At 35.0% G+C, this 14561-nt stretch overlaps 1 protein-coding gene across 5 annotated transcripts in view; it reads right to left on the reverse strand.

Annotated features, from left to right (window-relative positions):
* The window catches only part of Slob (Slowpoke binding protein), a 595498-nt gene that overhangs the window by 12269 nt on the left and 568668 nt on the right, over positions 1–14561 (reverse strand). For 4 of the 5 annotated variants that reach the window (XM_069832323.1, XM_069832325.1, XM_069832327.1 and 1 more), the window contains 2 exons: positions 10261–10384; positions 7713–7813 (listed from right to left, as the gene is read on the reverse strand). In XM_069832323.1, the coding sequence (XP_069688424.1) occupies positions 7713–7813; positions 10261–10384 (225 nt within the window). Of the gene's footprint in view, positions 1–7712; positions 7814–10260; positions 10385–14561 lie in introns of those variants that run through there. The other variant, XM_069832328.1, reaches the window with a different exon arrangement.

The raw sequence follows: 14561 nt of genomic DNA on the forward strand, positions 1-14561 counted from the left end.
CGTCGCTGAGCTGTCAGGAGTAAATAATCGGTCTGTACTACTCCACTTTCAGGCTCTTTACTAGAACAACTCGTTCTTCTCCATCAAATCCTTCATAATCCGCCATATGTTTCAACTCGTAATGTCGTTATATATTGTACTTTTTTATATAAAAAAGTACTCTTTGTATACTAAGCATTGTATATGATTTGCTAAAAGCCTACATAAAAATAGATTCTCCCATTCTGTATTTAAAAATCTACACAAAGTAGGGGATTCAGCGCGGATCATGCCTACGGATTTAGATGCAGCCATTTCTTGGACTTGAAGTTCTTACGTCTCCTCCTGTCAAAGCATTGCGCTAGCAGCTCGGACCACGAGATGCCCTGGACCCGAACTTGGGGCGAACCTGTGGTAACTGCCACCACTGACCGAACTTGACATAACTGGAATAAGCGACCGACCATTTTTCCTATGTAAACGGCTCAAACGCCCTGTATTATTAATATAGTTTCCTTCTCATTCGTTTTATTTCAAAATAGTTTATACAGGGTGTTTCAGAAATACTTTGACAAACCTTGGGGCATGTTCCTCACACTAAAACAAGGGAAAAAGTTCATATAAACATACTGTATGTCCGAAAATCCTTAGTTTTTTAGTTATTAATGAAAGAACATAATTAAACATCTCTTAGATATTGTCAGCTTGGTAGCAAGTGTTGCAATGTTAATTAATTCAGAAACTCGTATCAAATGTTCAAAATGTTCTCCTCTTGCTTCCACACACGTATGCACTCGTCGGATCATGGACTCCTTGTCAACACATAGCCATCTAGGATACAATGGATGCGTCAGCAGACTTGTATCGATAACATCATTTGATTTTCTAATAAAATGAATATTGTTATCGGTTACAAACTTAAGTTAAGTTATTGGATTGTACCTCGAAACGCGTTGAACGTAAACTTTCATTGTTATGAGTTTCTGAATTGATTAAAGTTGCAACACTTGCTACCAAGCTGACAATATCTAACAGATGTTTCATTATGTTCTTTCATTAATAACTAAAAAACTAAGGATTTTCGAACATATGTTTATATGAACTTTTTTTCGTTTTGGTGTGAGGAACATGCTCCCAAGGTTTGTTAAAGTATTTCTGAAACACTCGGTATAATCTGAAAGTCGTCGTCATCATCATCATCCTTTCCCTTGTTGGACCTAGTGACCCGGTAATGTTTCCCTCCATATCTTGCTGGTCTTAACAAAAATCGTGTCTCTCGAGGGAAGTATCGAAAATTTTGTCGTATTCAGGATCTATTCCATTTACATGAACAAGTCAATTGTATCTATGTTGTTTTAAACAGTCTTCATTGGAGTAATTTGAACGTTTTGAAAAATTTTCATGAGTTTTTCTGATCCAATTAAGAATATCCAGCAACTATTCTCAAGAACTTCATTTCAGCTGTGGAAATTCGAGATCTACTTATTTCCTAATGAACCATGCCCTATTTTCATGTTCTGTACACAATTCTATCGCAACCCGGGAGAAGGCGTATAGCGGGGAAAAGACCGCACTTTGTTTTAAATCTGCACTGCTTTAATGACAGAAAAACTCTGGTCTCCTCACTCTTTCATATCCTTAATTAATGTCTTGTTGGGAATTTGTATACCTGAAATAATCAAAGTTGTGCTCTATTTCGAACATAGGCCTATGCTTGATCTTTTTATAACGCGGTGTTTTTGACCGAGTACGCTCTCTCATGTTACAACATGAAAATGCATTGCACCGTATCCCAGTAAGGCAACATTGTGATGGCGTGACTTCCCCACTCCATCACAACCTTAATTGGAGCATTGTTGACATTTTGTGTATGTAACACTCACAGCTGTGCACTTGTGCTCGTTCTTTCTGAGTTGTCGGACAATCCTCATGTTATATAAATAACAGCTTAATTTTCTGTTCTGCATTTTATATGAAGAACGAATCTGCATTATTCATAAAATATTTATACATTATTTGTGTAACTTTATTAGTTCTGTTAATATTACTTTTGTAATATTCGATTGGATTCATTGTGAAATGTAAAATATATTATTTCATATTTTCTACATAATATTGTAATATTAATTTCTTCTGAATTTTTCTTGTTGTGTTACTTTATTTTAAAAAGTACTATGATATTTTCCACATTTTTATTAGAGATTTAATTCAACCATTGTGCTGCTGCAATTTAGATTATAGCATTAAAGAAAAAAATAAACTCTGTAATCAACTTTTGAAACAGAAAAAAAAAAATGTAATACGAAAATGTAATAAAATGTTCCAAGGTTGTATTATAGAAAATCTTGTAATGTTTAAAATAGAAATAACATTACGTGACAAAATGCTCAAGCAAAAATCAATAAGTTGAGCTTAATAACTCATTTTCAGTAGCGCGGTCTTTTTGACCGCATGTACCTCCTCATGTTATAATGCGTATACGCCTTCTCCCGGGTTAATATCGTACTTATTAAAACTAAATTATACGTATATTAATAAGATTCAGTAATTAAAGATTGAAATATGTAACAGTTTCCAAGAGACATGGAAACGAAATAATAACTTTATAAGGTCTTCTCGGAAAGTAAGTTAACTTTTAAAACTGAATTTTCATTAAAGGATTTTTTTTAATGTTTAACTGTCCTTTAATTAAATTGTTATCTAATATTAAAAATGTCTAAAATGAAGTAGACATGGCTAAATAAAGGACGTTGGCCGTATTAACGTTCTCCGTTGAAATACAAAAATTAGACAGACATCCGAATTTCCCATCTGCGTAGAGATTTACTCGTAGATTACTGGAAAAGTTAAACTTATTGCCGAAGCATCGATTGTCACTCTGTCGTTAATAGATAATTCGATAATTGAATTTCCCTAATGCTTCCACCCCACGAGACATTAGATACCGGTAGGTAACGATGTCTAGAGAAAAGGAGAGTTTTCCATCCAACGTGACCTTATTTTCACCCTTTTTCGTCCATTAACTCTCCCGTTCAAAGTTAAAAGGTAATACTATGTGAGCGTTACTTGCTAGAGACTCTAAAACCATTTGGAGCATCGTGCGAATGTAGCGGATTTTTTAACTCATTTCAGACTCGTGGTAAAGGTGTCTGTAATTATTTGTGATGTACTTAGCTAATTACAAATGAAACAAAAAAATAATATAGCGCATCTTTCCAAAACAAGCCTATCGATCTATTCCGGTCTCAGTTCGATCTTTAAAATTATCTTCCTATATCTCTCTTCTCTTTATATTTATAATGTACGGTCATTTGTGGATCCTTACTCCTGTCATTCTTTGAAGATATTCTTTCCTATTTCATTTCTATTTTCCTATTTTGTCATCCACTGGAGATATAATCTAATTCCTTTCTAAATATCTCATCGGGTGCCCTACACATTTGTGTGCAACCTTTAACGAATCTTAAAAATTTCATTTCTTATACTCAAATTTCTCGATATCGTGTTAATTGTTACAGATATTGTTTGATATCTGTGTAATTTAAGATCTATAGGGTAAATTAGGGTCTGTTGGACAGTCGGGCATGTTGGACACTTTGTAATTTAACGTGTTACCTCGCCACTTGTGGCTAGAAGTCAATGGCGGAAATAGCCACGAGTGGGACTACTTCAGTCATTGACTTCTAGCAGAATGTGGTGCCCACAAGTGGCGAGGTAACACGTTAAAGTACAAAGTGTCCAACATGCCCGACTGTCCAACAGACCCTAATTTACCCTACCTATATGTAGGCCTAATGTAAATGACTAACACACAACCATCACTTTTAAACGCCTTGTAAAATTTATTTGGAAATCTAAAAACCATAGAGGACACTTAAAAATACGATCCCATCAGCCCACCACAAACTGATATGTTCCTTATATACTAAAAGTACCGAAGCAGTCAATTTCGAATGCCAGCTTCCTCGTAATGACGTCAAATTTTCAGGGCTACCAACACATGAAGAGGATATGGTAGTACGTGAATATGCATCGGACCAATCTTGTCCCAGTTCTCGAATTTGTTTTCTTTTGTACCTTTTCTTCCATAAAAATACTCGTGCAAAAAGGACAAAAATATTTTCATAAAACTGTTTCCCATTTCTACTAGCCTTATTATAATTTTGGTACAGGGGAAAAACTCTTATAAAAGCAAGTATGTGCGTAAAATTGTTTTCCATTTTTATTAATCTTTCATTCGCTAATTTCGTCTTTCTGATGTTGTCACTACTACTATGGTGATGACAAAAATCTCTAGCGGGAGATTTCGAAGTTGTGTTAAGATGGACGCTTCAAAAATAATCGAAACGCATGAAACAATTTTTATTTTGTTTTTCATACACTCCATACCTATATTATATTAATTTTCTAGAGTGGCAGAGATAATGTAATGTTGTATGTTATAAATGATGATATAAAATCGTTACTGCTTTGTAATGGCGGTTGTGTACAAAACATCCAATCTACATTCTTGTCATCATTAAAATTAATACACTTCCCTACTTAAAGTACTGTACTTTTTCAGTATAAACTTAAATTAAAATTGTAATTCTCACTGGATATTTACCATTCGATGTCATTGTCTTACGTCTTGATATTTTGATATTTTGAGGTTATAGGCTATATGTTTCGAGTTAACTTTAAAAGATTAATTGACTTTTGTAGTTCATTTTGAGAGGGTAAGAAAGAGTTATTTATCTAACAATATCTCGTATAATGTAAAATTGTACATAAAGGTGATCTATATTATTGGCAAATGAAGGCTTGTTGTGTCAACGAGTAACAAATAAGGTGGTCAATGCTAATGTGTTTGTCAAATATTGGCATTTGTAAAAATGTATAAATAACTGAGTTGTTTCGTTTAATATATATGTCGTCAGAGGCCTAAAAATGGGAAAAATACATTTGAAATAAATAAGCTGCAACATAACAGGTTGAAGTATGGTTAGTGTGCGGAATGATACATATCTATGTTAAGAGTGGATCTTATGATAGATGGACTATAGGATAAAATCCAGAACTGTGTTATGGTGGAGATATATTACGAAAGTGTGTGAACTGTGGCCTCAAAGTAAGGTAGAAGTTTCACTCATACTCTGAGACACAATGCGAAGAGAGACCCAGGGTTACTTAGAGAAGAATTATCAAGAAAGATATGGATAAGAGAGTTCTTTAAGAAGAGTTTTGGAGAAACAGCCATCAATGGCATGTGGGAACAGCCAATCGCTGAAATGTGGAAAACCTATATACAGACGTGGACAAATTATTAACAAAATTGACGATTTTTATGATAATTCTGTTTACAAAATTTGACTTTTCAATTTAAACTACAGTTGACAGTTTTGCATATTTCCATCATTACAGTAGACAGAAATATGTAAAAATGTCAACTGTAGTTAAAATTGAAGAGTCAAGTTTTGTAAAAATATATAATAAAAATCTTCAATTTAGCTAATAATTTATAAATTAGCAAAAATGTCAACTGCATTGAAGAGCCAAATTTTGTAAAAATATAAAACAAAAATCTTCAGTTTTGCTAATAATTTGGAAATATCCAAAATGTCAACTGTAGTCCAAATTGAAGAATCGAATTTTGTAAAAATATACAATAAAAACCTTCAGTTTTGCTAATAATTTGTAAATATGCAAAAATATCAAATGAAGTCCAAATTGAAGAGTTAAATTTTGAAAAATGTACAATATAAATCTTCAATTTGGCTAATTATTTGGAAATACACAAAAATGTCAACTGTAGTCTAAATTGAAGAATCATATTTTGTAAAAATATATAATAAAAATCTTCAATTTTGCTAATAATTTGTCCACGTCTGTAGATGTACAGAAAGATTTGTAATCACAGTTAACGAAAATAAACATATTTCAATACCAAAAGTATAAAGAAAGCGTCTCATGCTTAACTGCGCTTGTGAAAACACTTCTGCAGATATGAAGTGTCTGTTCAGCTCTTCCATTGTCTCGGTTATCACTAGAAAACGATATACCAAGTAATTCAAAATAATCGAACTTTATAGAACGTTTTCTCACTTACGGATCCGCTACATGGCAGTACAGCGATAGAAAACTGAAGTACGAAATAGCAACCTTTCATATTCTATAAAAAGACGTTGGAATTTCAACGACAAAGACAAGTACTTTCATCATAAAAATTCAATCATATTACAGAAATGGACAATAAAGTTGTTCTCTGTACTTTGACGTCTTAAAATTTTCCAAATTCGTCACAATTTCACTTAAATAGTAGGAGAGGTAATATTTTATAACATCTACAGCCAAACAGTAGTTTCGAATAGATTTTTCTATGTTACAATATAATGATTCTATATTATAGCGTATTCAGAAAGTACTCAACTCTTAGCTAGTGTGTATTCTGGCAATTCTCACACCTGGAAAGCAACAACCAATCTACATATTACGACTTCATCAGTAGGCTACCAAATCAATCTCTCAGTTACTCAACGTGTCACAGTGACAAAATGTCATAACACAAGAAACTTAAATTCAGAACATATAAAAATGCATCGAAGGAAAAAGAGGCATCCGACATGAAAATAAGGGAGTGTATTTCCGATATAAAACCATTCAATTACTGGAACAAAGCTTCGATTGACAATGGAGACTTTTGAAGTTCACAGAAGTTTTTAGTCTATTATTTAACGAAACTGTATCAACTATTAGGTTATTTAGCGTTGATGGAATTGACAGCGAGAGGTATCTGGTGAGATGAGGCCGAGGATTGGCCATAGATTACCTGACATTCGTCACAGAGTTGGGAAAAACTTCGGAATAAAAACCTAACCAGGTGTTCAGCTCAAGCGAGTCCAAAAATGATACCTTAGACCACGACGCTACGAAGCGGGACATTTTGAGCCAAATAAGAAATTTTTTTCGATACGCAGTGAACCGGAAGAAATTAATATTTTACAAATCAGAACCTATGAAGTTCTATCAATATCGGAAAGCAATACTACAACGGAAGATACCAAATTACATACGACAATTGTCACAGAAAAAAACACTAGATAGGTACCATGCATAAGTTATTCAGTAGGTGCAATATTTCTTAATAATTTAGTATTTTCTTTGACATAAATACATTTTATTATATAAATTACTTCCGTAATACATACCAGTATATCCCGCATGATCTCGCATGCCGACCGAGAATTATAATGCCATGTAGCAGATCCGAGTGTAAGGGAATGCTCTATACATTATTAAAATAGCATTTTTTTTTCAATTACCTCAATCCCTTTTACTCACACGTCTCATTAAACTCATAGCCACCACACAAAATTTTCCTCGCTAACTCATTTAAAATGCTTTCCATGCATTCGTATATTTGACTGGATCTTTATTACACTTTAATTAAAGTTGTGTATATCTATTGATAAATGTTTGGTCAATGAATTTCCTCGCGATGCCCAATCAGTGAGATGATATGGTTAATTTGTTGAAAAATCACTTCAACCGCTTGTTATATCAAATGGAAAGTGTAATGGGGGAGAAAAAATTGATATTAATCGTAAACGCCCATAGTAATATAATGTTTCGATGACTTACACGCTCAATAATCCTCGATAGACTTACTAGCTACTGATCTACATAGAGTATTAAAGACATGCTTGATTCCGGCAAGCGTGATGAAAGATGTCGGTTCTTGTCTCTGCGGCTACCTGAGGAGACACCGCGTTTCCATGGAGACAGGGCTGTCGTCCTGGAGGTGTAGGCTCAGATCTCGATGCTCCTGAGGGGCAGACAACCACCACACGTCGGGCTGTAAATAAACACAAATGTTGATTGTCTATGATTTTATGATCTCTATGGCGACGACATAAAGGAAAATAAGTGAAAACAAAATATAAAATGGGCTTCCAAATAAAAGGGAGAGAAAGAAAGGCAATAGAGCCTATATTTACTCCACTAAGTTCAGCAAAACGTTAAAAAAAGTTTCAGTAAAAGTTGTTTCTTTTTTTAAAGTAGTTTCCAATGGCACCTTCAATGACCCATGTTCTCATTTGAAATTTCGAAGTTGGCCATAGGTTACTCCTACTTCCGGTTGTTACGGGAAATGGTACTACCAACATTTGATTCTTTACATAGGTTTTGGCCCCATATATATGAGTCATGTAATTTTTATTTTATCATTCACCATTCATTTTATATGTACATGTCGTATACAGTCTAGTTTTAAATATTTTAATATGTAATCAACATATGTGTCTTAGCCATAATGTTCCCACACGAAGTGTTCATATTCTTGTATTGTTACGTGTTCTGAAGAAGACAGTTTGTGCCGAAAACGTTTAACACTGCAATTGTTGTCATATTTTACTAATTATAGCATTGTGGCTTTGATAAGCAATTTGACGGACATGCCTATTTAATTATTATTAATTTTACTCCTTTTTGCTTTCTTTCCGAGATGAAAATTATTTTATATGAAATATTTCATATAAAAGCCATCGATTTAATTCCAAATATCCTCAGCCAATTTAAGAGAGCAGGGTATTGTAATAATAAATGACAAGAATTTTAGTTTTGTCCTTTAAATGTGCAGAAATTTGATTCGAAGAAACATAACATTTCACAATTTTTTTCAGAACGAAAACATATACATACATACATACATACATACATACATACATACATACATACATACATACATACATACATACATACATACATACATACATAGCCCTAGGTGGCACAGGCGGTATAGCGCTGGCCTTCTGTGCCCGAGGTTGCGGGTTCGATCCCGGCCCAGGTCGATGGCTTTTAAGTGTGCTTAAATGCGACAGGCTTATGTCACTAGATTTAGTGGCATGTAAGAGAACTCCTGCTGGATCAAGTTCCGACACATCGGCGACGCTGATATAACCTCGGCAGTTGCGAGCGTCGTTAAATAAAACTTACTTACTTACTTACAAATGGCTTTTAAGGAACCCGAAGGTTCATTGCCGCCCTCACATAAGCCCGCCAGCGGTCCCTATCCTGTGCAAGATTAATCCAGTCTCTATCATCACACCCCACCTCCCTCAAATCCATTTTAATATTATCCTCCCATCTACGTCTCGGCCTCCCTAAAGGTCTTTTTCCCTCCGGTCTCCCAACTAACACTCTATATGCATTTCTGGATTCGCCCATACGTGCTACATGCCCTGCCCATCTCAAACGTCTGGATTTAATGTTCCTAATTATGTCAGGTGAAGAATACAATGCGTGCAGTTCTGTGTTGTGTAAATTTCTCCATTCTCCTGCAACTTCATCCCGCTTAGCCCCAAATATTTTCCTTAGCACCTTATTCTCAAACACCCTGAACCTATGTTCCTCTCTCAGAGTGAGAGTCCAAGTTTCACAACCATAAAGAACAACCGGTAATATAACTGTTTTATAAATTCTAACTTTCAGGTTTTTCGACAGCAGACTGGATGATAAGAGCTTCTCAACCGAATAATAACACGCATTTCCCATATTTATTCTGCGTTTAATTTCCTCCCGAGTGTCATTTATATTTGTTACTGTTGCTCCAAGATATTTGAATTTTTCCACCTCTTCGAAGGATAAATCTCCAATTTTTATATTTCCATTTCGTACAATATTCTGGTCACGAGACATCGTTAAATAAAACATAATTTGGAATTTTTTTATTTACATACACACACGTACATATACAATATGTGCATCTTAATTATTGTTACTCAACCTATGCATGATGCTTCGTCTGCCCTCTTGAGAATAAGGTGCTTAGGAAAATATTTGGGGCTAAGAGGGATGAAGTTACAGGAGAATGGAGAAAGTTACACAACACAGAACTGCATGCATTGTATTCTTCACCTGACGTAATTAGGAACATTAAATCCAGACGTTTGAGATGGGCAGGACATGTAGCACGTATGGGCGAATCCAGAAATGCATATAGAGTGCTAGTTGGGAGACCGGAGGGAAAAAGACCTTTAGGGAGGCCGAGACGTAGATGGGAGGATAATATTAAAATGGATTTGAGGGAGGTGGGATATGATGATAGAGACTGAATTAATCTTGCACAGGATAGGGACCGATGGCGGGCTTATGTGAGGGCGGCAATGAACCTCCGGGTTCCTTAAAAGCCATTTGTAAGTAAGTAAGTAAGTATAGATAAGCATTGCGTTGTTTACATCCCATCCAGGGCCAATAGAGCTAGGATGCGTACAGTGCCACTGTTAACAGGAAGGCGCGGCCCACCTGAGCAGGAGAGGGCGGGCGCTCAGCGGCTTGCTCTTCCGTGGAGTCCTCGTCGCGACCCCAGGCTCCGCCGCTCCCTCCAGAACTGCCTCCTGCGTCGTCCCCTCCCTCGCTGCAGCTGCTTCTGCAGGCCATAACACAATCACGCTAGTACAAACACCCACCTGTTACTACTTCGTATTAACAACAACAGCTTCCTTTATATCCCATTTAGATACAGTCTTAGAAAAAAGCTTTGTCGCACATATACTTCATAAGTGCCAGAAAGAAGGCAGTGCGCATGATCAGAGGACGAGCGACCCGAGTCACAAGGGAAGACTATTTGTGCTATTCCATATGAAATCGGCCAGTAAAAAACCTCGCATTTTTTATACTCTAATTTTTTCCCTACTTATACAAGGTGCTGAGGAGAGTGCATTTGCAAAAATATACTATCGAAAGTCAAACGGTTTTCGTATTGTTGAGCGACAAATTTAGCGTATTTTATAAAAACAAGCCTCTTTCAGCGCTCAGAACTCTGGAACCATTTACTGCAGAACATTGAACGAGAGCTTATTTTGAAGCTGACATTTGGTAGGTTATGATAAGAAGTAATCCTTGTTTTTATTGTGTACAGAGAGACAGATAATCTGATTTTACTTACTTTTAGGCTTTTTGCTCATTTGTAAAAATGTAAAAAAATATTGAGAAAAAACCTTGCATTATTAAGAGGGATTCGGCATTGTTTGCTTAGTGGTACGGCGATAAGTTTAGAGGGTATTAAATAAATTATTTTCACACGCCTAGACTTGAACGGCGCAGTACCGCACGCACTGGCCGAGAGATGATGATAAGCGAGCGTTGGGCGTCATTTTACTCCTGTGTTTATCAAAACTTGTGATAAAGCTAGCCCAGCTATGCGCTACTAGACGAAACATCACGTGTTTGTCTCCTGGCCTTGCTTGTCTCGTCTAGCTCCCGTCTCACAGTCAGCTGGTTAGTTCACGCGCGTACTATTTATTTTCTTTATTTGATATTTTCAATACTTTCTTATCAACATACCATCAGTAAAAAAATATGTGTTTATTTGTACTTTCAATGCGGAATCTAACTATATATTTTTAAAATAATTTTTCCTAAGCGAAAGCGTCTTAATGAGGAAAAATCTAAATTTCTGCATTTCCATAAAAAGTAAGAAAATCTGTTTATATGTCAATATAACCTTTAATTTCTCAGCATCAAAATAAACCATGATTTTGATTATTGGGTGAAAGGGTTTCGGAGCTACAACAGTTTAAAATTGTTAATTTTATGAAAATACGATAAATTTAAATATTTTTTATTTAAACACTATGAAGTTCTGATGTCTCAAACTTTGCACAAAGCATTGTATCACAGTTCTCTACGTACAAAAAAGTTTCATTGTATTTAGAAATTGTAAGGTCAATTTTCTCTATATTTCGGTAGATTTGAAATGGAATAGCTCGTTTGAGGTAATAAAATTAATTTTGTTTCGTTATATATCTGATCATGCGCATTTCCTTCTTTCTGTGCGACAAATTTTTTTTCGACTCTACATACACACTTTTGTTGACTCAGACGTATGTACCCAGATTTCAGATAACTAGTTTTTATTATTATATTGGTATAATTTGTCAATAAAGCACTGTTATATTTAAGAATAATTACGTAGTCCTCTGTGACATATGTCGGCGGGAAGCAAGAATAGAATATACTGCAATACCCTTTTAATAAAATTCAAAACCTATGTATAGATACGGAATTAAAATTTGAAGCGAGTCTTGATGGGAGTCCACCTATATGTAGAAAACAATTTCGAACTCGTAAGTACTTATGAAAGGCAGAGATAAAATACGAGATCTGTACCTTTCTAGTGTCGGTCCCTCACTTCGCCATATTTCATTGAAAGTTGGTATCAAAGGAGAGGGTGAAACACGACAAAGAAAGAAATATATAATGTTATGCTTATTTTAAATTCCTTTCGGGGAAAATATAGTGAAAACGAAATTCAAAGTCCTGGTATTTTCTTTTGACTTGTGGATTTTTTAATACAGCTATTGCAGCAAAGGGTTCTGGAATAGCCTAATTTGGTTTTTAATTGTTGGAATATTGAAGTATACTACGGGTATGAATGCAAAAAGCGAAAGTTATTAATTATTCCAATACTTTTTGTATCGCTGTATATAATTCAAAGTGAGATCCCCAAGCGAAATAAATAGCCTATATGTAGTAGTTTCCAATGTTTACTGTGTTAGTGACACGAAATTACAGAGGACAGAAGATAGTACATTATGCAACGAGCCTATAATGGTAGTAATTAAGACGCGCGTATGTTTATGAAACGAGCGCAAGCGAGCGTCTTAATTACCATTATAGGCAAGTTTCATACGACTTTTTATGCTCGACCATATTCCTAACTTCAAATTATTCATAAGTATTCATGTTATTCTTATCTGACTGGGGAGCGGAGCTGACCTTGTGCAATATCTCGTAAATTGTGAGATGTGTGCAGACGCGAAAGTATTGATTTTTTTTCCTAGAAACAAATGTCATTGACCTTGATATAATCTAGAGAGTAAAATAAAGATTAATCTTGATATAACCTTGAAATTGATTTAGACATTGAAAAACGAGATGACAAATTGAATTTATTTGAATATTTTTTACAATAACGCTAATTATTATAGTAACTGAACATAACCTTCTGCGACAGTATTGCATTTGCAGCCTCCGTGACGTTTCGCTAGTGTCTTTCGATTGCATATCCGAGAATAATCGATACTTGCGCTTTCATATTGCTACAATGGTGTTTTCTGATTGTTGGAACACCTGATCTTTAATGAATAGGTGTACTTAAATGAGGTCCATTAAAGGGCTGCTACCAGGTGTATAATTACTTCATTTCAGCATGGTCGAGCATATAAATAATTAATTAAATAACTAACAAATGAACGAAAGAGCGAATAAATAAAATAAAGTAATGAACGAACGTTTGTTATACCAACACGTGTCAGGATCAAAAGGTTTATCATAAAAAAAAAACATTACGGTATGTTAATAAATACTGAGTGTTTCAGATTACAGGTATAGACTGCTGGGATGACTAGAGGGCAATAAAAAGGCAAAATGTTCTAATAAACATAGGTTCGGAACTCAACGGTTTAAACGAGATAATATATGTCATCACTGTGGCCACGAACTAAATACATCTAGTACATTTCCAACCGTTACAACGTTTGGAACTCATGTATTATATGGCAGACTTAATGGTGGTGCGTACCTCCATTTTTGTGCAAATAATAGCTATGCGATCTTTCGGATGATGTGCCTCTTTGAGAAAGGCAGCTGCTGTAGTGCATGCATGACGGAGTACTGACTCACTTTTATTTGAACGTTCGAGAGTTCTTACGCACATGCTTCTAGAACAAGTGTATCGGCCGTGACTTACCAGCACTATGGTCTCCCAGATCCCCCGACTTGAGTCATCTACATTTTTTTGTTTTGGGAAATTTGAAATATATTTTGTGTATTAACTACCTTCTCCTCTTAAATAAAATTATTTTTATTTATATTTTATTTTGACAGTATATTGTAATTAGTATAATAATTGAATTACATTTTTAAGAGAGACTGTTTAGTATTTGACGTTGATAAGAGTATATTCTGAAAATGTTATGTAATATGGTGTTAATGCTAATATTACAAAAATAGAAAGTGACTACGTGTCAAGTGAAATATAAACGCTTTCCAGATTTATTGCATTCAAATACAAGCATAATGTTTTAGTTAAATGTACGACTATGTAATTATCTTTTGAAACAACGGAACAACTGGATAATACGCACGGCAGAGCAATGTCGATAGTCGACGTTACTCGCTGGCCACTAGTCACCGGGCCGTACCGAGCCGTGTCAAACAAAAGACAATAGAAATGGTGGTAGTAAAATTCGCGACTATATTCTTAAATAAATCACTCCGTTAGTCAAGTGCAAAATTTATGCAGTACAACGACGATGTTTTGAATGTACCAAAAGAAAATGCATATATATTAAGATGTTAAAGTAGGTTATGACAACGAAATAAAGGGGGAAAAAAGCGTGTTTTATGGAATATGACTTAAATAATGGAAAGTAAATTTCCGGTCAATGTTCGCCAAAGCGTGAAGTACGTAATTATGACCCCGTTGCAGTTTTATTTGTGGTCTAGAGAAAACAACTAGCCTTTTACGAAAAAAAAAAAAAAAAATAGGGGTCATGAAATTATTCACCGCTTTAATTATATTATTGTTTATCAATATTACG

This window comes from Periplaneta americana, chromosome 8 (assembly GCF_040183065.1).
Source record: "Periplaneta americana isolate PAMFEO1 chromosome 8, P.americana_PAMFEO1_priV1, whole genome shotgun sequence".
NCBI classification, from domain to species: Eukaryota; Metazoa; Arthropoda; class Insecta; order Blattodea; family Blattidae; genus Periplaneta; species Periplaneta americana.